Source organism: Pristiophorus japonicus, unplaced genomic scaffold (genome assembly GCF_044704955.1).
Source record: "Pristiophorus japonicus isolate sPriJap1 unplaced genomic scaffold, sPriJap1.hap1 HAP1_SCAFFOLD_2133, whole genome shotgun sequence".
Taxonomy (NCBI): Eukaryota; Metazoa; Chordata; class Chondrichthyes; family Pristiophoridae; genus Pristiophorus; species Pristiophorus japonicus.
In genome coordinates this window covers 1-21536 of record NW_027251836.1, presented here as the reverse complement: position 1 = coordinate 21536, position 21536 = coordinate 1, and the positions used below count along the sequence as shown (strand labels likewise).

Genomic DNA, 21536 nt, shown 5'->3' with positions numbered 1-21536 from the left:
AACCTCCTCCAGCCCCTACACCCCTCCCAACTCTGTAACCCCCACACACCCTATACTCCTCCCTATCTCTGTAACCTCCTCCAGCCCCTACACCCCTCCCGATCTCTGTAACCTCCTCCAGCTCCTACACCTCTTCCTATCTCTGTAATCCCCTCACTCCCTATACCCCTCCCTATCTCTGTAACCTCCTCCAGCCCCTACACCTCTCCCTATCTTTGTAATCCCCTCACACCCTATACTCCTCCCGATCTCTGTAACCTCCTCCAGCCCCTACACCCCTCCCTATCTCTGTAATCCCCTCACTCCCTATACTACTCCCGATCTCTGTAACCTCCTCCAGCCCCTACACCCCTCCCTATCTCTGTATTCCCCTCACTCCCTATACTCCTCCCTATCTCAGTAACCCCCTCACACCCTATACCCCTCCCTATCTCTGTAACCCCCTCCCACCCTATACCCCTCCCGATCTCTGTAACCCCCTCACACTCTACACCCCTCCCTATCTCTGTAACCTCCTCAAGCCTCTACACCCCTCCCTATCTCTGTAACCCCCTCCCACCCTATACCCCTCCCGATCTCGGTAACCTCCTCCAGTTCCTACACCTCTCCCTATCTCTGTAATCCCCTCACACCCTATACTCCTCCCTATCTCTGTAACCCCCTCACACCCTATACCCCTCCCTATCTCTGTAACCCCCTCCCACCCCATACCCCTCCCGATCTCTGTAACTCCCTCACACTCTACACCCCTCCCTATCTCTGTAACCTCCTCCAGCCTCTACACCCCTCCCTATCTCTATAACCCCCTCACACCCTATAACCCTCCCTATCTCTGTAATCTCCTCCAGCCCCACAACCCCCCGAGATGTCTGCGCCCCTCTAATTCTGCCCTTGAGCATCCCTGATTATAATCGCTCCACCATCGGTGGCCGTGCCTTCTGTTGCCTGGGCCCCAAGCTCTGGAACTCCCTCCCTAAACCTCTCCGCCTCTCTACCTCTCTCTTCTCCTTGAGGATGCTCCTTAAAACCTACCTCTTTGACCCAGCTTTTGGTCACCTGCGCTAATATCGCCTTGTGTGGCTCGGTGTCCTTTATTGGAAACGCTACTGTGACGCACCGAGGGACGGTACAGGCACTATATAAATATTGTTGGTTGGTTTGAGGTCCTTGGTTATGTTGCGTGGGCAGTGAGAGGGTCTCGAATGTTGGGGGTAATGCCTCAAGGGGTTGGATTGAATTACTGGGGCAGTGAGTAAATTCACCATCCGGTGAGATTCCGGACCAGGACAGACCCAGCTTCATTCTCCGGTCGGTGTTAGTCCCTGATATCAGCTGAGGCAAGAGGGGCTGCTTAGGACTGGGCAAGGAACAGGAAGCGGACCGGGTTCCCATTCCTAATCATCATCCAATGAACCCCGCCCCCCCCCCCCACACTCGGGGAACGGGATCAGGCTGGACAGGATCAAGCCCCCTCCCCCCATCGCTCACACCCTTGCCCTGAACATTAGGGGATTAATAGGGGACTAGGCGGGGCTGGAGCAGGGGTGGGGCTGGGCGAAGTGCGGGGGTCCGGAGGAGCTGGGCGGAGGGCGGGGGGCTGGGGGCGGGGTGAGGTGGGGGCGGGAGTGCGGCTGGGCGAGGTGTGGAGGTCCGGAGGGGCTGGGTGCGGAGGTCCGGAGGAGCTGGGTGAGGTGCGGGGGTCTGGAGGGGCTGGGTGTGGGGGTCCGGAGGGGCTGGGTGCGGGGGTCTGGAGGGGCTGGGTGTGGGGGTCCGGAGAGGTTGGGTGGAGGGGTCCGGAGAGGCTGGGTGTGGGGGTCCGGAGGGGCTTGGTGCGGGGGTCCGGAGGGGCTGGGTGCGGGGGTCCGGAGAGGTTGGGTGGAGGGGTCCGGAGAGGTTGGGTGTAGGGGTCCGGAGGGGCTGGGTGCGGGGGTCCGGAGGGGCTGGGTGCGGGGGTCCGGAGAGGCTGGGTGCGGGGGTCCGGAGGGGCTGGGTGTGGGGGTCCGGAGGGGCTGGGTGTGGGGGTCCAGAGGGGCTGGGTGCGGGGGTCCAGAGGGGCTGGGTGTGGGGGTCCGGAGGGGCTGGGTGCGGGGGTCCGGAGGGGCTGGGTGCGGGGGTCCGGAGGGGCTGGGTGCGGGGGTCCGGAGGGGCTGGGTGCGGGGGTCCGGAGGGGCTGGGTGCGGGGGTCCGGAGGGGCTGGGTGCGGGGGTCCGGAGAGGCTGGGTGCGGGGGTCCGGAGGGGCTGGGTGCGGGGATCCGGAGGGGCTGGGTGCGGGGGTCCAGAGGGGCTGGGTGCGGGGGTCCGGAGGGGCTGGGTGCGGGGGTCCGGAGGGGCTGGGTGCGGGGGTCCGGAGGGGCTGGGTGCGGGGGTCCGGAGGGGCTGGGTGCGGGGGTCCGGAGGGGCTGGGTGCGGGGGTCCGGAGGGGCTGGGTGCGGGGGTCCGGAGGGGCTGGGTGCGGGGATCCGGAGGGGCTGGGTGCGGGGGTCCGGAGGGGCTGGGTGCGGGGGTCCGGAGGGGCTGGGTGCGGGGGTCCGGAGGGGCTGGGTGCGGGGGTCCGGAGGGGCTGGGTGCGGGGGTCCGGAGGGGCTGGGTGCGGGGGTCTGGAGGGGCTGGGTGCGGGGGTTCTCGATTCCAGCCGTTTGGTTATTTTTGAACTATCACTTTCTGTGTTCCTGAAGTGGCACCGGACTCCCACAACACAGGAGACCGACGGGTTCCAGGTGAAGAGGCCGGGGGACGTCAGCGTCAGGTGCACACTCCTGCTCATGCTCGACTACCAGGTGGGCACTGGGGGCAGGGCCTCGAGTGGGGCGGGGCCTCGAGTGGGGGGCGGGGCTGTGGGGATTTGGGAGGGGCCTCGAGTGGGGCGGGGCTCAAGGGAGGGGCGGGGCCTCGTGTGGGGGGCGGGGCTGTGGGGATTTGGGAGGGGCCCCGAGTGGGGCGGGGCTCAAGGGAGGGGCGGGGGCTCGTGTGGGGGGCGGGGCTGTGGGGATTTGGGAGGGGCCTCGAGTGGGGCGGGCTAACAAGCTCGAGGGGCTGAATGGCCTACCGTTCCTGTGATTGTGGAGAGTTGTCGGGAGCGGGACTTCCGGAATTGGAGATTGGAGAGAGGCATCTGGGAGTGACTGGGAATTTGGGAACAGGTGCTGCTTGGGGTCTTGTCAGTGACCTGATTCTCCACTTCCGATTTCCAATGGTCTATTTTCCCCGGACCCCAACCCCCTCCCCCACCCCCCCATCACCCCCCCCCACCCCTCACCCCCCACCCTCATCCCCAATCCCCATCCCTCACCGCACCCCTCACTTCTCTGATTAGTGTTACGACAAAGCGTTGGCAGTTGGTTCGGGGGGTTCGAGGTGTTTGGAGTTCAGGGGTTTGGTTTTTTTTGGTTTGGGGGGATGAGGGTCGTGGGTGTGGGGTGTTTCGGATTCTGGGGTTAGGAGTTCGGGGTATTGGGTGGTTTGGGGTTCGGGGGTTGGGTGGTATGGGGTTCGGGGTGTTGGGTTGTTTGGGGTTTGGGGTGTTGTGTGGTTTGGGGTTCGGGGTGTTGGGTGGTTTGGGGTTTGGGGTTTGGGGTGTTGGGTGGTTTGGGGTTTGGGGTGTTGGGTGGTTTGAGGTTGGGGTTCGGAGGTTGGGGGTGTTTCGGATTCTGGGATTTGGAGTTCTGGGTGTTGGGTGGTTTGGGGTTTGGGGTTTGGGTGGTTTGGGGTTTGGGGTTCGGGGTGTTGTATGGTTTGGGGTTTGGGGTTCGGGGTGTTGGATGGTTTGGGGATTGGGGTGTTGGGTGGTTTGGGGTTTGGAGTTCGGGGTGTTGGGTGGTTTGGGGTTTGGGGGTTGGGGTGTTGGGTGGTTTGGGGTTTGGAGTTCGGGGTGTTGGGTGGTTTGGGGTTTGGAATTCGGGGTGTTGGGTGGTTTGGGGTTTGGGGTTTGGGATGTTGGGTGGTTTGGGGTTTGGGTTTGGGGTGTTGGGTGGGTTGGGGTTCGGGGTGTTGGGTGGTTTGTGTTCAGGGTGTTGGGTGCTTTGGGGTTTGGGGTGCTGGGTGGTTTGGGGTGTTGGGTGGTTTGGGGTTCGGGGTGTTGGGTGGTTTGGGGTTTGGGTGGTTTGGTGTTTGGGGTTCGGGGTGTTGGGTGGTTTGGGGTTTGGGGTTCGGGGTGTTGGGTGGTTTGTGGGTTTGGGTTTGGGGTGTTGGGTGGTTTGGAGTTTGGGGTTGGGGTGTTGGGTGGTTTGGGGTTCGGGTGTTGGGTTGTTTGGGGTTCGGGGTGTTGGGTGGTTTGGGGTTTGAGGTTCGGGGTGTTGGGTGGGTTGGGGTTTGGGGGTTGGGTGGGTTGGGGTTGGGGTGTTGGGTGGTTTGGGGTCCGGGGGTTGGGGTGTTGGGTGGTTTGGGGTTCGGGGTGTTGGGCGGTTTGGGGTTCGGGTGTTGGGCGGTCCGGGGTTCTGGGTGTTGGGTAGTTTGGGGTTCGGGGTTGGGTGGTGTGGGGTTCGGGGGTTGGGTGGGTTGGGGTTCGGGGTGTTGGGTGGTTTGGGGTTCTGGGTGTTGGGTAGTTTGGGGTTCGGAGGTCGGGTGGATTGGGGTTTTGGGGTTGGGTGGTTTGGGGTTTGGGGTGTTGGGTGGTTTCGGGTTCAGGGTTTGGGTGGTTTGGGGTTCGGGGGTTGGGTGGTTTGTGGTTTGGGTGGTTCGGGGTTCGGGTGGTTTGGGGTTCGGGGGTGGTGGTTTGGGGTTCAGGGGTTGGATGGGTTGGGGTTTGGGGGTTGGGTGGGTTGGAATTTGGGGGTTGGGCGGTTTGGGGTTCGGGTGGTTTGGGGTTCGGGGGTTGGGTGGGTTGGGGCTCGGGGTTTGGGTGGCTTGGGGTTTGGGGGTTGGGTGGGTTAGAATTTGGGGGTTGGTGGTTTGGGGTTCGGGGGTTGGGTGGGTTGGGGTTTGGGTGTTGGGTGGTTTGGGGGTTGGGTGGTTTGGGGTTTGGGTGTTGGGTGGGTTGGGGTTCGGGGGTTGGGTGGTTTGGGGTTTGGGGTGTTGGGTGGTTTGGTGTTTGGGGTGTTGGGTGGTTTGGGGTTTTGGGTTTGGGGTGTTGGGTGGTTTGGGGTTCGGGGTTGGGGTGTGGGCGGCTTGGGGTACGGGGTGTTGGGTGGTTTGGGTTTCGGGTGTTGGGTGGTTCGGGGTTCTGGGTGTTGGGTAGTTTGGGGTTAGGGGTTGGGTGGTGTGGGGTTCGGGGGTCTGGTGGGTTGGGGTTCGGGGTGTTGGGTGGTTTGGGGTTCTGGGTGTTGGGGAGTTTAGGGTCCGGGGGTCGGGTGGATTGGGGTTTGGGCGTTGGGTGGTTTGGGGTTCGGGGTTTGGGTGGTTTGGGGTTCGGGGGTTGGTGGGTTGGAGTTCGGGGTGTTGGGTGGGTTGGGGTTCGGGGATTGGGTGGTTTGAGGTTCTGGGTGTTGGGTAGTTTGGGGTCCGGGGGTCGGGTGGATTGGGGTTTGGGGGTTGGGTGATTTGGGGTTCGGTGTGTTGGGTGGCTTGGGGTTCGGGGGTTGGATGGTTTGTGGTTTGTGGTTCGGGTGGGTTGGGGTTCGGGGTTCGGGTGGGTTGGGGTTCGGGGGTTGGGTGGGTTGGGGTTCGGGGTGTTGGGTGGGTTGGGGTTCGGGTGTTGGGTGATTTGGGCTTCGGGGGTTGGGTGGTTTGGGGTTTGGGTGTTGGGTGGCTTGGGGTTTGGGTTGTTTGGGGTTTGGGGGTTGGGTTGTTTGGGGTTGGGTGTTGGGTGGGTTGGGGTTCGGGGGTTGGGTGGTTTGGGGTTCGGGGTGTTGGGTGGATTGGGGTTCGGGGGTTGGGTGGGTTGGGGTTCGGGGGTTTGGGGGCTGGGTGGTTTGGGGTGTGGGTGTTGTGTGGGTTGGGGTTCGGGTGTTGTGTGGTTTGGGGTTTGGGGGTTGGGTGGTTTGGGCTTCGGGTGTTGGGTGGTTTGGGGGTTGAGTGGTTTGGGGTTTAGGTGGGTTGGGGTTCGGGGTTGGGTGGGTTGGGGTTTGGGGTTTGGGTGGTTTGGGGTTTGGGTGTTGGCTGGGTTGGGGTTCGTGGGTTGGGTGGGTTGGGGTTTGGGTGGTTTGGGGTTTGGGTGTTGGGTTGGTTGGGGCTCGGGGGTTGGGTGGGTTGGGTGGTTGGGGTTTGGGGGTTGGGGTTCGGGGTGGTTTGGGGTTTGGGTGGTTTGGGGTTTGGGGTTGGGTAGTTTGAGGTTCGGGGGTTGGGTGGTTCGGGGTTGCGTGGGTTGGGGTTCGGGGGTTGGGCGGTTTGGGGTTCGGGGTTCGGGTAGGTTGGGGTTTGGGGTGTGGGTGGTTTGGGGTTCGGTTGGGGTTCGGGGTTCGGGTGGGTTGGGGTTCGGTGGTTGGGTGGGTTGGGGTTTGGGTGTTGGGTGGGTTTGGTGTTTGGGGTTCGGTGGTTGGGTGGGTTGGGGTTTGGGGGTTGGGTGGTTTGGGGTTTGGGATTGGGCGGTTTGGGGTTCGGGGGTTGGGTGGGTTGGGGTTCGGGGGTTGGGTGGGTTTGGTGTTTGGGGTTCGGTGGTTGGGTGGGTTGGGATTTGGGGGTTGGGTGGGTTGGGGTTCGGGGGTTGACGTTCGGGGGTTGGGTGGTTTGGGGTTTGGGGTTCGGGGGTTGGGTGGTTTGGGGTTCGGGGGTTGGGTGGGTTGGGGTTCGGGTGTTGGGTGGTTTGGGGTTCGGGGGTTGGGTGGGTTGGGGTTCGGGTGTTGGGTGGGTTGGGGTTCGCGGGTTGGGTGGGTTGGGGTTCGGGGTTGGGTGGGTTTGGGTGGTTTGGAGTTCGGGGGTTGGGTGGGTTGGGGTCCGGGGTGTGGGTGGGTTGGGGTTCGGGGGTTGGGTGGGTTGGGGTTCGCGGGTTGGGTGGGTTTGGGGTTCGGGGGTTGGGTGGGTTTGGGGCTTGGAGTTCGGGGTTGGGTGGGTTGGGGTTCGCGGGTTGGGTGGGTTTGGGGTTTGGAGTTCGGGGTTGAGTGGTGGGTTGGGGTTCGGGGTTGGGTGGGTTTGGGTGGTTTGGAGTTCGGGGGTTGGGTGGGTTGGGGTCCGGGGTGTGGGTGGGTTGGGGTTCGGGGGTTGGGTGGGTTGGGGTTCGCGGGTTGGGTGGGTTTGGGGTTCGGGGGTTGGGTGGGTTTGGGGCTTGGAGTTTGGGGTTTGGGGGTTGGGGTTTGGGGTTGGTTGGGTTGGGGTTGGGGTTTGGGTGGTTTGGGGTTCGGGGGTTGGGTGGGTTGGGGTTTGGGGGTTGGGTTGGTTGGGGTTCGGGGGTTGGGTAGGTTGGGGTTCGGGGGTTCAGGTGGTTGGGGTTCGGGGGTTGGGTGGGTTGGGGGTTGGGGTTCGGGGGTTGGATGTGTTGGGGTTCGGGGTTGGGTGGTTGGGGTTCGGGGGTTGGGTGGTTTGGGGTTCGGGGATTGGGTGTGTTGGGGTTCGGGGGTTGGGTGGGTTGGGGTTCGGGGGTTGGGTGGGTTGGGGTTCGGGGATTGGGTGTGTTGGGGTTCGGGGGTTGGGTGGGTCGGGGTTCGGGGGTTGGGTGGTTTGGAGTTCGGGGATTGGGTGTGTTGGGGTTCGGGGGTTGGGTGGTTTGGAGTTCGGGGATTGGGTGTGTTGGGGTTCGGGGGTTGGGTGTGTTGGGGTTCGGGGGTTGGGTGGTTTGGAGTTCGGGGATTGGGTGTGTTGGGGTTCGGGGGTTGGGTGGGTTGGGGTTCGGGGGTTGGGTGGGTTGAGGTTCGGGGGTTGGGTGGGTTGGGGTTCGGTTGAGGTTCGGGGGTTGGGTGGGTTGGGGTTCGGGGGTTGGGCGGGTTGGGGTTCGGGGGTTGGGCGGGTTGGGGTTCGGGGATTGGGCGTGTTGGGGTTCGGGGGTTGGGCGGGTTGGGGTTCGGGGGTTGGGCGTGTTGGGGTTCGGGGGTTGGGCGGGTTGGGGTTCGGGGGTTGGGTGTGTTGAGGTTCGGGGGTTGGGCGGGTTGGGGTTGGGCGGGTTGGGGTTCGGGGGTTGGGTGTGTTGGGGTTCGGGGGTTGGTGTGTTGGGGTTCGGGGGTTGGGTGTGTTGAGGTTCGGGGTTGGGTGTGTTGGGGTTCGGGGGTTGGGTGTGTTGGGGTTCGGGGGTTGGGTGGGTTGGGGTTCGGGGGTTGGGTGGGTTGGGGTTCGGGGGTTGGGTGTGTTGGGGTTCTGGGGTTGGGTGGGTTGGGGTTCTGGGGTTGGGTGGGTTGGGATTCGGGGGTTGGGTGGGTTGGGATTCGGGGGTTGGGTGTGTTGGGGTTCGGGGGTTGGGTGGGTTGGGGTTCGGGGGTTGGGTGGGTTGGGGTTCGGGGGTTGGGCGTGTTGGGGTTGGGGGTTGGGGGTGTTGGGGTTCGGGGGTTGGGCGTGTTGGGGTTCGGGGGTTGGGTGGGTTGGGGTTCGGGGATTGGGTGTGTCGGGGTTCGGGTTTGGGTGGGTTGGGGTTCGGGGGTTGGGGGAGTTGGGGTTCGGGGATTGGGTGGGTTGGGGTTCGGGGGTTGGGTGGGTTGGGGTTCGGGGATTGGGTGTGTTGGGGTTCGGGTTTGGGTGGGTTGGGGTTCGGGGGTTGGGTGGGTTGGGGTTCGGGGGTTGGGCGTGTTGGGGTTCGGGGATTGGGTGTGTTGGGGTTCGGGGGTTGGGCGTGTTGGGGTTCGGGGGTTGGGTGGGTTGGGGTTCGGGGGTTGGGGGAGTTGGGGTTCGGGGGTTGGGGGTGTTGGGGTTCGGGGGTTGGGTGTGTTGGGGTTCGGGGGTTGGGGGAGTTGGGGTTCGGGGGTTGGGTAGGTTGGGGTTCGGGGGTTGGGTGTGTTGGGGTTCGGGGGTTGGGGGAGTTGGGGTTCGGGGGTTGGGTAGGTTGGGGTTCGGGGGTTGGGTGTGTTGGGGTTCGGGGGTTGGGTGGGTTGGGGTTCGGGGGTTGGGTGTGTTGGGGTTCGGGGGTTGGGGGAGTTGGGGTTCGGGGGTTGGGTGGGTTGGGGTTCGGGGGTTGGGGGTGTGACCGTACGGTTCTGGGCGGAGATTGTCTCGGGGTTAATGTTGTGGGGCTGGTGTGTTGCAGCCTCCACAGTTTAAACTGGACCCACGGCTGGCCCGGTTGCTGGGAATCCACACACAGACTCGGTCAGCCATTGTACAGGCACTCTGGCAATACATCAAAACCAACAAACTGCAGGACTCGCACGACAAGGAGTTCATCAGCTGCGACAAGTACTTCCAGCAGGTACCGGGGCCGGGGGGAGGGGGGGGGCTGGCACGGGACCGGGGGGCAGGGCACGGGGGGCAACGGCGGGGGAGGGGTGGCACAGGACGGGTAGCGGGGCACGGTGGGGCAACGAGAGGGCATGGGACTGCGCGGAGAGGGGCACAGGATGGGGGGGAGGGAGAGATTGACCAGGGTGGGGCACGGGACTGTGGGGGAGGGGCACAGGATGGGGGGGGGAGGGGGAGATCGACCAGGGTGGGGCACGGGACTGTGGGGGAGGGGCACAGGATGGGGGGGGAGGGAGAGATTGACCAGGGTGGGGCACGGGACTGCGCGGGGAGGGGCACAGGATGGGGGGGGGAGGGAGAGATTGACCAGGGTGGGGCACGGGACTGTGGGGGAGGGGCACAGGATGGGGGGGGAGGGAGAGATTGACCAGGGTGGGGCACGGGACTGTGGGGGAGGGGTGATGGTACCAGGGAGGAGCGGGGCAGTCGGTGGGGGGAACGGAGGATGGGAACGTGAGGGTAATTTTCAGCCCAAATACAGAGGCAGCTAAAGGGAATCATTGTGTGAATCAGCACAGAGTGACAGACCGTGGTCAATGGGAAATCTCGCAGAGTGGCGGCAGTCAGCACGGAAGGAGGCCATTCGGCCCATCGTGTCCGTGCTGGCCGACCAAGAGCTACCCGGCCTAATCCCACTTTCCAGCTCTCGGTCCGTAGCCCTGCAGGTTATGACACTTCAGGTGCACATCCAGGTACTGTTTAAATGTGGTGAGGGTTTCTGCCTCTACCACCCTTTCAGGCCGTGAGTTCCAGACCCCCACCGCCCTCTGGGTGAAGAAATTTCCCCTCAAACCCCCCCTAAACCTCCCCCCAATTACTTTAAATCTATGCCCCCTGGTTGTTGACCCCTCTGCTAAGGGAAATAGGTCCTTCCTATCCACTCTATCTAGGCCCCTCATAATTTTATACACCTCAATCAGGTCTCCTCTCAGCCTCCTCTGTTCCAAAGAAAACAACCCCAGCCTATCCAATCTTTCCTCATCACTAAAATTCTCCAGTCCAGGCAACATCCTCGTAACTCCCCTCTGCACCCTCTCTCCTGTAATCACATCCTTCCTGTAATGGTGACCAGAACTGCACGCAGTTCTCTAGCTGTGGCCTAACCAGTGTTTTATACAGTTCAAGCATAACCTCCCTGCTCTTGTATTCTATGCCTCGACTAATAAAGGCAAGTATTCCGTGTTCCTTCTTAACCACCTTATCTACCTGGCCTGCTACCTTCAGGGATCTGTGGACCTGCACTCCAAGGTCCCTCTGTTCCTCTACACTTCTCAGTGTCCTACCATTTAATGTGTATTCCCTTGCCTTGTTAGCCCTCCCCAAATGCATTACCTCACACTTCTCCGGATTGAATTCCATTTGTCACTGTTCTGCCCACCTGACTAGTTCATCGATATCTTCCTGCAGTCTACAGCTTTCTTCTTCATTATAGAAACATAGAAAATAGGTGCAGGAGTAGGCCATTCGGCCCTTCGAGCCTGCACCACCATTCAATAAGATCATGGCTGATCATTCACTCAGTACCCCTTTCCTGCTTTCTCTCCATACCCCTTGATCCCTTTAGCCGTAAGAGCCATATCTAACTCCCTCCTGAATATATCCAATGAACTGGCATCAACAACTCTCTGCAGCAGGGAATTCCACAGGTTAACAACTCTCTGAGTGAAGAAGTTTCTCCTCATCTCGGTCCTAAATGGCCTACCCCTTATCCTAAAACTATGACCCCTGGTTCTGGACTTCCCAAACATCGGGAACATTCTTCCTGCATCTAACCTGTCCAATCCCGTCAGAATCTTATACGTTTCTATGAGATCCCCTCTCATCGAAACTCCAATGTATAAAGGCCCAGTTGATCCAGTCTCTCCTCATATGTCAGTCCTGCCATCCCTGGAATTAGTCTGGTGAACCTTCGCTGCACTCCCTCAATAGCAAGAATGTCCTTCCTCAGATTAGGAGACCAAAACTGAACACAATATTCCAGGTGAGGCCTCACCAAGGCCCTGTACAACTGTAGTAAGACCTCCCTGCTCCTATACTCAAATCCTCTCGCTATGAAGGCCAACCTACCATTTGCCTTCTTCACCGCCTGCTGTACCTGCATGCCAACTTTCAATGACTGATGAACCCAGACCTCCCCTTTTCCTAATCATTCAGATAATATTCTGCCTTCGTGTTTTTGGCTCCAAAGTGGATAACCTCACATTTATCCACATTATACTGCATCTGCCATGCATTTGCCCATTCACCTAACCTGTCCAAGTCACCCTGCAGCCTCTTAGCGTCCTCCTCACAGCTCACACCGCCACCCAGTTTAGTGTCATCTGCAAACTTGGAGATATTACACTCAATTCCTTCATCTAAATCGTTAATGTATATTGTAAAGAGCTGGAGTCCCAGCACTGAGCCCTGCGGCATCCCACTAGTCACTGCCTCCCATTCCGAAAAGGACCCGTTTATCCCAACTCTCTGCTTCCTGTCTGCCAACCAGTTCTCTATCCACGTCAGTACATTACCCCCAATACCATGTGCTTTGGTTTTGCACACCAATCTCTTATGTGGGACCTTGTCAAAAGCCTTTTGAAAGTCCAAATACACCACATCCACTGGTTCTCCCTTGTCCACTCTGCTAGTTACATCCTCAAAAAATTCCAGAAGATTTGTCAAGCATGATTTCACCCAACAGGTGAATTAATAATGGGGAACAAAGAAATGGCAGACCAATTAAACACATACATTGGTTCTGTCTTCACGAAGGAAGACACAGATAACCTTCCAGAAGTACTAGAGGACCGAGGGTCGAGTGAGAAGGAGGAACTGAAGGATATCCTGATTAGGCAGGAAATTGTTTTGGGGAAATTGATGGGATTGAAGGCCGATAAATCCCCGGGGCCTGATAGTCTACATCCCAGAGTACTTAAGGAGGTAGCCCTAGAAATAGTGGATGCATTGGTGATCATTTTCCAACATTCTATCGACTCTGGATCAGTTCCTATGGACTGGAGGGTAGCTAATGTAACACCACTTTTTAAAAAAGTAGGGAGCGAGAAACCACACGGCCAATTTTAGCATCATCTGCAAACTTCTTAATCATATCTCCTATATTCAAATCCTACTACTATGAGGCAGTCCCTCGTAATGAGGATCATGCCCTTCACACCAAAAAAAGATGGGCTCACAGGTGTTACAACGAATTACATCCTGAAGGGTGGAAGATGCCTGTGCGTGGATTTTTTTATCGTGGGGTGACCGTTGCACACCAGCCACCACACGGACTTGACAGAGCGAGGTCTTGGTCCAGTGGCAAGGGTTAACCAGGACGACTGGAGACCTGCTCTGTTGTGCCTCCCCTGGGCCCTGACCCCGATGCTGTTAAATGCTGTTCCTGGGCCACGGAATCAGATCACAGCTGATCTGTATCTTATCCCCGGTGTCCTGGCCAATACTTATCCCCTCAACCAACATAACAAAAACAGATTATCTGGTCCTTATCACATTGCTGTTTGTGGGAGCTTGCTGTGCGCAAATTGGCTGCTGTGTTTCCCACATTCAAGTCTAAATCATTGATATATACCACAAAAAGCAAGGGACCCAGTACTGAACCCTGTGGAACCCCCCTGGAAACATCCTTCCAGTCACAAAAACACCCATTGACCATTACCCCTTGCTTCCTGCCTCTGAGCCAATTTGCCACTTTGCTTTTACTTTTGTGACCAGTCTGTCATGTGGAACCTTATCAAAAGCTTTGCTAAAATCCATATACACGACATCAAACGCACTATCCTCATCGACCCTCCTGGTTACCTCCTCGAAAAATGTAGTCAAGTTAGTCAGGCACGACCTTCCCTTAACAAATCCATGCTGATTGTCTTTGATTAATCCTGTCTTTCTAAATGTAGATTTATCCTGTCCTTCAGGAGTTTTCCCAATAATTTTCCCACCATCGAGGTTAGGCTGACAGGCCTGTAATTATTCGGTCTATCCCTTTCCCCCTTCTTAAACAAAGGAACAACATTAGCAGTCCTCCAGTCCTCCAGCACCGCACCTGTAACCAGAGAGGATTGGAAAATGATGGTCAGAGCCTCTGCTATTTCCTCTTTTGCTTCTCTTAACAGCTTGAGATACATTTCATCCGGGCCTGGGGGCTTATCCACTTTCATTGATACTTCCTCTCTCACTATGTTTATTTCATCCAGAATTTCACACTCCTCCTCCTCAATAGCAGTATCTGCATCGCCTCTCTCTTTTGTGAAAACAGATGCAAAGTATTCATTAAGAACCATACCCACGTCTTCCCCCTCCACTCACACATTACCCTCATGGTCTCTAATATGCCCTACCCTTTATTTAGTTATCCTCTTACTCTTAATATATTTATAAAACATCTTTGAGTTTTCCTTGCTTTTACTTGCCAAGAATTTTTCATGCTCTCTCTTTGCTTTCATAATTTCCTTTTTAATTTCGCCTCTGCACTTTCTATACTCCTCCAGAGTTTCTGCAGTGTTGAGCTCTCAGTATCTGTCATAAGCCTCCCGTTTTTTCTTATCGTACCCTGCATGTCCCTTAACATCCAGGGGGCTCTAGCCTCGGCTCATAAAGGCAAGTATCCCGTATGCCTTCTTAACCACCTTATCCACCTTCAGGGATCTGTGGACATGCACTCCAAGGACCCTCTGTTCCTCTACACTTCTCAGTGTCCTACCGTTTATTGTATATTCCCTTGCCTTGTTAGCCCACACTTGCATTACCTCACACTTCTCCGGATTGAATTCCATTTGCCACTGTTCTGCCCACCTGACCAGTACATTGATATCTTCCTGCAGTCCCCAGCTTTCTTCTTCATTATCAATCAGCCTGACAGGTCCGTGTTGGTGTTTATGCAGCACACCAGCCCCCTCCCACCCCTCTCCATCTCACCCCATCACCATATCCTTCTATTCCTTTCTCCCTCGTGTGTTTATCCAACTTCCCCTTAAATGCATCGATACAGTGCTGGGACCCCAACTATTTACAATCTATATTAACGACTTGGAGGAAGGGACTGAGTGTAACGTAGTCAAGTTTGCTGACGATACAAAGATGGGAGGAAAAGTAATGTGTGAGGAGGACACACACAATCTGCAAAAGGACATAGACAGGCTAAGTGAGTGGGCAAAAATTTGTCAGATGGAGTATAATGTTGGAAAGTGTGAGGTCATGCACTTTGGCAGAAAAAAATCAAAGAGCAAGTTATTATTTAAATGGAGAAAGATTGCAAAGTGCTGCAGTACAGCGGGACCTGGGGGTACTTGTGCATGAAACACACAAGGTTAGTATGCAGGTACAGCAAGTGATCAGGAAGGCTAATGGAATCTTAGCCTTTATTGCAAAGGGGATGGAGTATAAAAGCAGGGAAGTCTTGCTACAGTTATACAGGGTATTGGTGAGGCCACACCTGGGATACTGCGTGCAGTTTTGGTTTCCATATTTACAAAAGTATACACTTGCTTTGGAGGCAGTTCAGAGAAGGTTCACTCGGCTGATTCCGGAGATGAGGGGGTTGACTTATGAGGAAAGGTTGGGCCTCCACTCATTGGAATTCAGAAGAATGAGAGGTGATCTTATTGAAATGTATAAGATTATGAGGGGGCTCGACAAGGTGGATGCAGAGAGGATGTTTCCACTGATAGGGGAGACTAGAACTAGAGGGCACAGTCTTAGAATAAGGGGCCGCCCATTTAAAACTGAGATGAGGAGAAATTTCTTCTCTCAGAGGGTTGTAAATCTGTGGAATTCGCTGCCTCAGAGAGCTGTGGAGGCTGGGTCATTGAATAAATTTAAGACGGAGATAGACAGATTCTTAAATGATAAGGGGATAAGGGGTTATGGGGAGCGGGCAGGGAAGTGGAGCTGAGTCCATGATCAGATCAGCCATGATCGTATTAAATGGCGGAGCAGGCTCGAGGGGCCGAATGGCCGACTCCTGCTCCTATTTCTTATGTTCTTATTCCCCTCGACCCCTCCCTGTGGCAGCGAGTTCCACATTCTCACCACTCTCTGGGTAGAGACGTTTCTCCTGAATTCCCCATTGGGTTTATTAGTGACTGCCTTATATTGATGGCCTCTAGTTCTGGTCTGCCCACAACTGGGAACATCTTCTCTACCATTACCCGATCGAACCCCTTGATAGTTTTGAAGACCTCGATCAGGTCGCTCCTCAGCCGTCTCTATTCCAGAGCAAAGGGCCCCCACCTGCTCAATCTCCCTCAAATATTATAGCCTCTCAGTGCTGGGGTGGTCCCTGTAAAGCGGTCTCTGTTCAGCTTTCTGTGTGGTCCGTGTTGTGTCTGGGTTCTGGGGGTGTGACCGCCGCGATATCTCTTTCTCTCGGCCTCGCAGATATTCGACTGCCCGCGGTTAAAGTTTTCCGAGATCCCTCAGCGACTCACCAACCTGCTGCTGCCACCTGACCCCATCATCATCAACCACCTGATCAGGTAAGGGCGGGGGAGGGGGGGGGCAGGGGGAGAGGGGGCGGGGGGGAGGGGGAGAGGGGGCGGGGGGGAGAGGGCGAGGGGGCGGGGGGAGGGTGGGGGAGTGGGGGCGGGGGGGAGAGGGGGGGAGGGTGGGGGCGAGGGGGAGAGGGGGAGGGAGAGGGGGAGGGGGAGAGGGGGAGAGGGGGCGGGGAGGGTGGGGGAGAGGTTGCGAGGGGGCGGGGGGGAGGGGGCGGGTAGGGTGGGGGAGAGGGGGAGAGGGGGCGGGGAGGGTGGGGGAGAGGGGGCGGGGAGGGGGCGGGGGGAGGGGAGAGGGGGAGGGGTGAGGGGGCAGGGATGGGGGGGGCGGGGAGCGGGGGGGTAGGGGGAGGAGGGGAGGGGGCAGGGGGGAGGGGGAGAGGATGGGGGGGCGGGGAGTGGAGGGGGTAGGGGAGGAGGGGAGGGGGCAGAGGGTGCGGGTGGGGTGGGGGGGAAGAGGGGGAATGGGGAAGGAGGGGCAGGGGGAGAGGGTGGAGGGGGGGAGCGGGCGGGGAGGGGGAGGGGTGACAGAGGAGCTGGGGAGGAAGCCAACCAGCGATGTGGAACCCCTCCCCCCATTGAGTGCAAACCCCCCCCCCCCAACCCCCACACACACTGCCCACTTACTGCATGTGGACCCTCTCTTGCCCCCCAGCCCTGCCCAGAGTGTGAGGGATGAGGGGGTTCAATCCCCAGGGGATCGCGATCCCTCTCTCTGCCTCCAGAGGGCGCTGCACCCACTGAGTTCCAACTATCATCATCATCATCATCATAGACAGTCCCTCGGAATCGAGGAAGACTTACTTCCACTTGGCTCCTGCATGCTCTCGGCGACGAGACTCGAGGTGCTCAGCGCCCTCCCGGATGCACTTCCTCCACTTAGGGCGGTCTTTGGCCAGGGACTCCCAGGTGTCAGTGGGGATGTTGCACTTTATCAGGGAGGCTTTGAGGGTGTCCCTGTAACGTTTCCTCTGCCCACCTGGGGGTCGCTTGCCGTGAAGGAGTTCCGAGTAGAGCGCTTGCTTTGGGAGTCTCGTGTCTGGCATGTGGACAATGTGGCCTGTCCAGCGGAGCTGGTCGAGTGTGGTCAGTGCTTCGATGCTGGGGATGTTGGCCTGGTCGAGGACGCTAACGTTGGTGCGTCTGTCCTCCCAGGGGATTTGCAGGATCTAGCTCAACATACAGTGTGTACAGGAGACACTGGGACACACACAGTGTGTACAGGAGACACTGGGACACACAAAGTGTGTACAGGAGATACTGGGAAGCACACAGTGTGTACAGGAGACACTGGGACACACACAGTGTGTACATGAGACACTGGGACACACACAATGTGTACAGGGGACACTGGGACACACACAGTGTGTACAGGAGACACTGGGACACACACAGTGTGTACAGGAGACACTGGGACACACACAGTGTGTACAGGGGACACTGGGACACACACAGTGTGTACAGGAGATACTGGGACACACACAGTGTGTACAGGGGACACTGGGACACACACACTGTGTACGGGAGACACTGGGACACACACAGTGTGTACAGGAGACACTGGGACACACACAGTGTATACAGGAGACACTGGGACACACACAGTGTGTACAGGAGACACTGGGACACACAGTATGTACAGGAGACACTGGGACACACACAGTGTGTACAGGAGACACTGGGACACACACAGTGTGTACAGGGGACACTGGGACACACACAGTGTGTACAGGAGACACTGGGACACACACAGTGTGTACAGGAGACACTGGGACACAGATGGGGAGTACGGGGGTGGAAGGGGATGAATGGTCCCCGGGATCGGTGCGTTGCTATGACGACGCTGTTTGCCGTACGCAGTGTGGATCCGAACGACCAGAAGAAGACGGCCTGTTACGATATCGATGTGGAAGTCGATGACCCGCTGAAAGGTCAGATGAGCAGCTTCCTCCTCTCCATGGCCAACCAGCACGAAATCGCCAGCCTCGACAACAAGGTGACTGATTATAGACACGGGGCGGGGGGCGGGGACTGGGGGGGAGGGGGCGGGGGAGAGGGGGGCGAGGGCTTGGGGAGGGGACAGGGGGGGAGGGGGGAGGGGGCGGGAGAGAGGGGGGCGAGGGCTTGGGGAGGGGACGGGGGGGCGGGGGCTTGGGGAGGGGACAGGGGGGGGAGGGGGGCGGGGGCTGGGGGGGAAGGGGCGGGGGCTTGGGGAGGGGACAGGGGGGGAGGGGGGCGGGGGGAGGGGGAGGGGACTGGGGGAGGGGACTGGGGAGAGGGGGGCGAGGACTGGGGGAGGGGGGTGAGGACTGGGGGGCGGGGACTGGGGGTGAGGGGGCGGTGACTGGGGGGGGCGGGGACTGGGGGGAGGGGGGCGGGGACTGGGGGGCGAGGACTGGGGGAGGGGGCTGGGGGAGGGGGTGAGGACTGGGGGAGGGGGTGAGGACAGGGGGGTCGGGGACTGGGGGGGTGGGGAGGGGGGTGAGGAGAGGGGGGTCGGGGACTGGGGGGGAGGGGGCGGGGACTAGGGGGAGGGGGGTGGGGACTGGGGGGAGGAGAGGGGAGTGGGGGGAGGGGGGTCGGGGACTGGGGGGAGGGGAGGGGAGTGGGGGGAAGTGGGCGGGGACTGGGGGAGGGGCGGGGACTGGGGGAAGGGTGGGGACTGGGGGAAGGGTGGGGACTGGGGGGGAGGGAGGCAGGGACTGGGGAAGGGGGGCGGGGGCTGGGGGGGAAGGGGCGGGGGCTTGGGGAGGGGACAGGGGGGGAGGGGGGCGGGGGCTGGGGGGAGGGGGAGGGGACTGGGGGAGGGGACTGGGGAGAGGGGGGCGAGGACTGGGGGAGGGGGGTGAGGACTGGGGGGCGGGGACTGGGGGTGAGGGGGCGGGGACTGGGGGGGAGGGGGCGGGGACTGGGGGGAGGGGGGCGGGGACTGGGGGGCGAGGACTGGGGGAGGGGGCTGGGGGAGGGGGTGAGGACTGGCGGAGGGGGTGAGGACAGGGGGAGCGGGGACTGGGGTGAGGACAGGGGGGTCGGGGACTGGGGGGGGAGGGGGCGGGGACTAGGGGGAGGGGGTTGGGGACTGGGGGGAGGAGAGGGGAGTGGGGGGAGGGGGGTCGGGGACTGGGGGGAGGGGAGGGGAGTGGGGGGAAGTGGGCGGGGACTGGGGGAGGGGGCGGGGACTGGGGAAGCGTACTGGGGGAAGGGTGGGGACTGGGGGAGAGGGAGGCAGGGATTGGGGAAGGGGGGCGGGGACTGGGGGGAGGGGGAGGGGACTGGGGGGAGGGGGAGGGGACTGGGGGAGGGGGCGGGGACTGGGGGGAGGGGGAGGGGACTGGGGGGAGGGGAGCGAGGACTGGGGGGAGGGGGAGGGGACTGGGGGGAAGGGGGCGGGGACTGGGGGGAGGGGGAGGGGACTGGGGGGAGGGGGCGGGGACTGGGGGGAGGGTGAGGGGACTGGGGGGAGGGGGGCGGGGACTGGGGGGAGGGGGGCGGGGACTGGGGGGAGGGGGCGGGGACTGGGGGGAGGGGGAGGGGACTGGGGGGAAGGGGGCGGGGACTGGGGGGAGGGGGCGGGGACTGGGGGGAGGGGGAGGGGTCTGGGGGGCGGGGGAGGGGACTGGGGGGAAGAGGGCGGGGACTGGGGACGCGTACTGGGGGGAGGGGAGGGGGAGGGGACTGGGGGGCGGGGGAGGGGACTGGGGGGAAGAGGGCGGGGACTGGGGACGCGTACTGGAGGGAGGGTGGGGACTGGGGGAGGGGGGAGGGGACTGGGGGAAGGGGGCGGGGACTGGGGGAGGGGGAGGGGACTGGGGGGAGGGGGCGGGGACTGGGGGAGGGGGAGGGGACTGGGGACGCGTACTGGGGGGAGGGTGGGGACTGATGATCGGGGGTCTCAGTAACATTTCCTACACGAACAGATATTTCACCCACTTCGAGCCCAGTGAGGGACAGCTGCTGGTAATCCTGATCCAACTCATTGACCCTGGGGTGCAACACAGGCGTGACTAACCTGGCCCTCTGCTAATTTACACACTCACACACATCATCATCATCATCATCATCATCATAGACAGTCCCTCGGAATCGAGGAAGACTTGCTTCCACTCTAACAGTGAGTTCTCAGGTGACTGAACAGTCCAATACAGGAATTACAGTCCCTGTCACAGGTGGGACAGACAGTGGTTGAGGGAAGGGGAGGGTGGGACTGGTTTGCCGCACGCTCCTTCCGCTGCCTGCGCTTGATTTCTGCATGCTCTCGGCTACGAGACTCGAGGTGCTCAGCGCCCTCCCGGATGCACTTCCTCCACTTAGGGCGGTCTTTGGCCAGGGACTCCCAGGTGTCGGTGGAGATGTTGCACTTTATCGCGTCCGGACCGGGGTCAAACAGTACTGCGTCATCGCCCCAACCCTCTTCTCAATCTTCCTCGCTGCCGTGCTCCATCTCACAGTCAACAAGCTCCCCGCTGGAGTGGAACTAAACTACACACACACTCACACACACTCACACACTCACACACACTCACTCACACACACACACACTCACACACACACACACACACTCACACACTCACACACACTCACTCACACACACATACACTCACACACACACACACTCACACACACACACACACACTCACACTCACACACACACTCACACACACACACTCACACTCACACACAGACACACACACTCACACACTCACACACACACACACACTCACACGCACACACACATTCACTCACACTCACACACACACACACACTCACACTCACACACACTCACACTCACACACACACACTCACACACACACACTCACACACACTCACACACACACTCACACACACACACACTCACACACTCACTCACACGCACACACACACACTCACACTCACACCCACACTCTCTCACACACTCACACACAGACACACACACTCACTCACTCACACTCACACAAACTCACTCACACACTCTCACATGCTCACACACACTCACGCTCACTCACACTCACACACACACTCACACTCACACACACTCATGCTCACGCTCACACACAGACACACACGCACTCTCACGCACACTCACACTCACACACACTCACACACATACTCACACACTCAGTCACACACACTCGCACACACACACTCACACACTCTCTCACACACACTCATGCTCACTCACGCACACACACTCACACACACTCACACTCACACACAGACACTCACACTCTCACTCACAGACACTCACACACACACACTCACACACTCACTCACACTCTCACACACACTCATACACTCACACACTCACTCACACTCACACACACTCACTCACACACACAGTCACAAACACACACACTCACACACTCACTCACTCACACACACACTATCACTCACTCACACACACACTCACTCTCTCACTCACACACACACACAAAAAACACACTCACTCACACACTCACACACTCACACACACTCACTCACTCACTCTCACACAAACTCACACACTCACACACACACACACACAGTCACACTCACACACACACTCACACACACTCACTCTCACACACACACACACTCACACACTCACTCACTCTCACACACACACACACTCACACACACTCACTCACTTACTCACTCATTCACTCACTCTCACACACACTCACACACTCACACACACTCACTCACACTCGCACTCACATACACTCTCACACACACTCACACTCACACATACACTCACACACACACACTCACACATACACTCACACGCACACACACACACACATTCACTCACACTCACACAC

At 59.4% G+C, this 21536-nt stretch overlaps 1 protein-coding gene across 1 annotated transcript in view; it reads left to right on the top strand.

The window, feature by feature from the left end:
- LOC139245169 (SWI/SNF-related matrix-associated actin-dependent regulator of chromatin subfamily D member 3) overlaps nt 1-17734 on the top strand; it is a gene marked incomplete at its 3' end in the record, with an annotated part of 31711 nt that extends 13977 nt beyond the window's left edge. Inside the window, exons 5-8 of the mRNA XM_070871127.1 lie at nt 2677-2778; nt 9039-9200; nt 15626-15723; nt 17599-17734. Of these exons, the coding sequence (XP_070727228.1) occupies nt 2677-2778; nt 9039-9200; nt 15626-15723; nt 17599-17734 (498 nt within the window). The remainder of the gene's footprint in view (nt 1-2676; nt 2779-9038; nt 9201-15625; nt 15724-17598) is intronic.
- Nucleotides 17735-21536: the final 3802 nt, after the last annotated feature.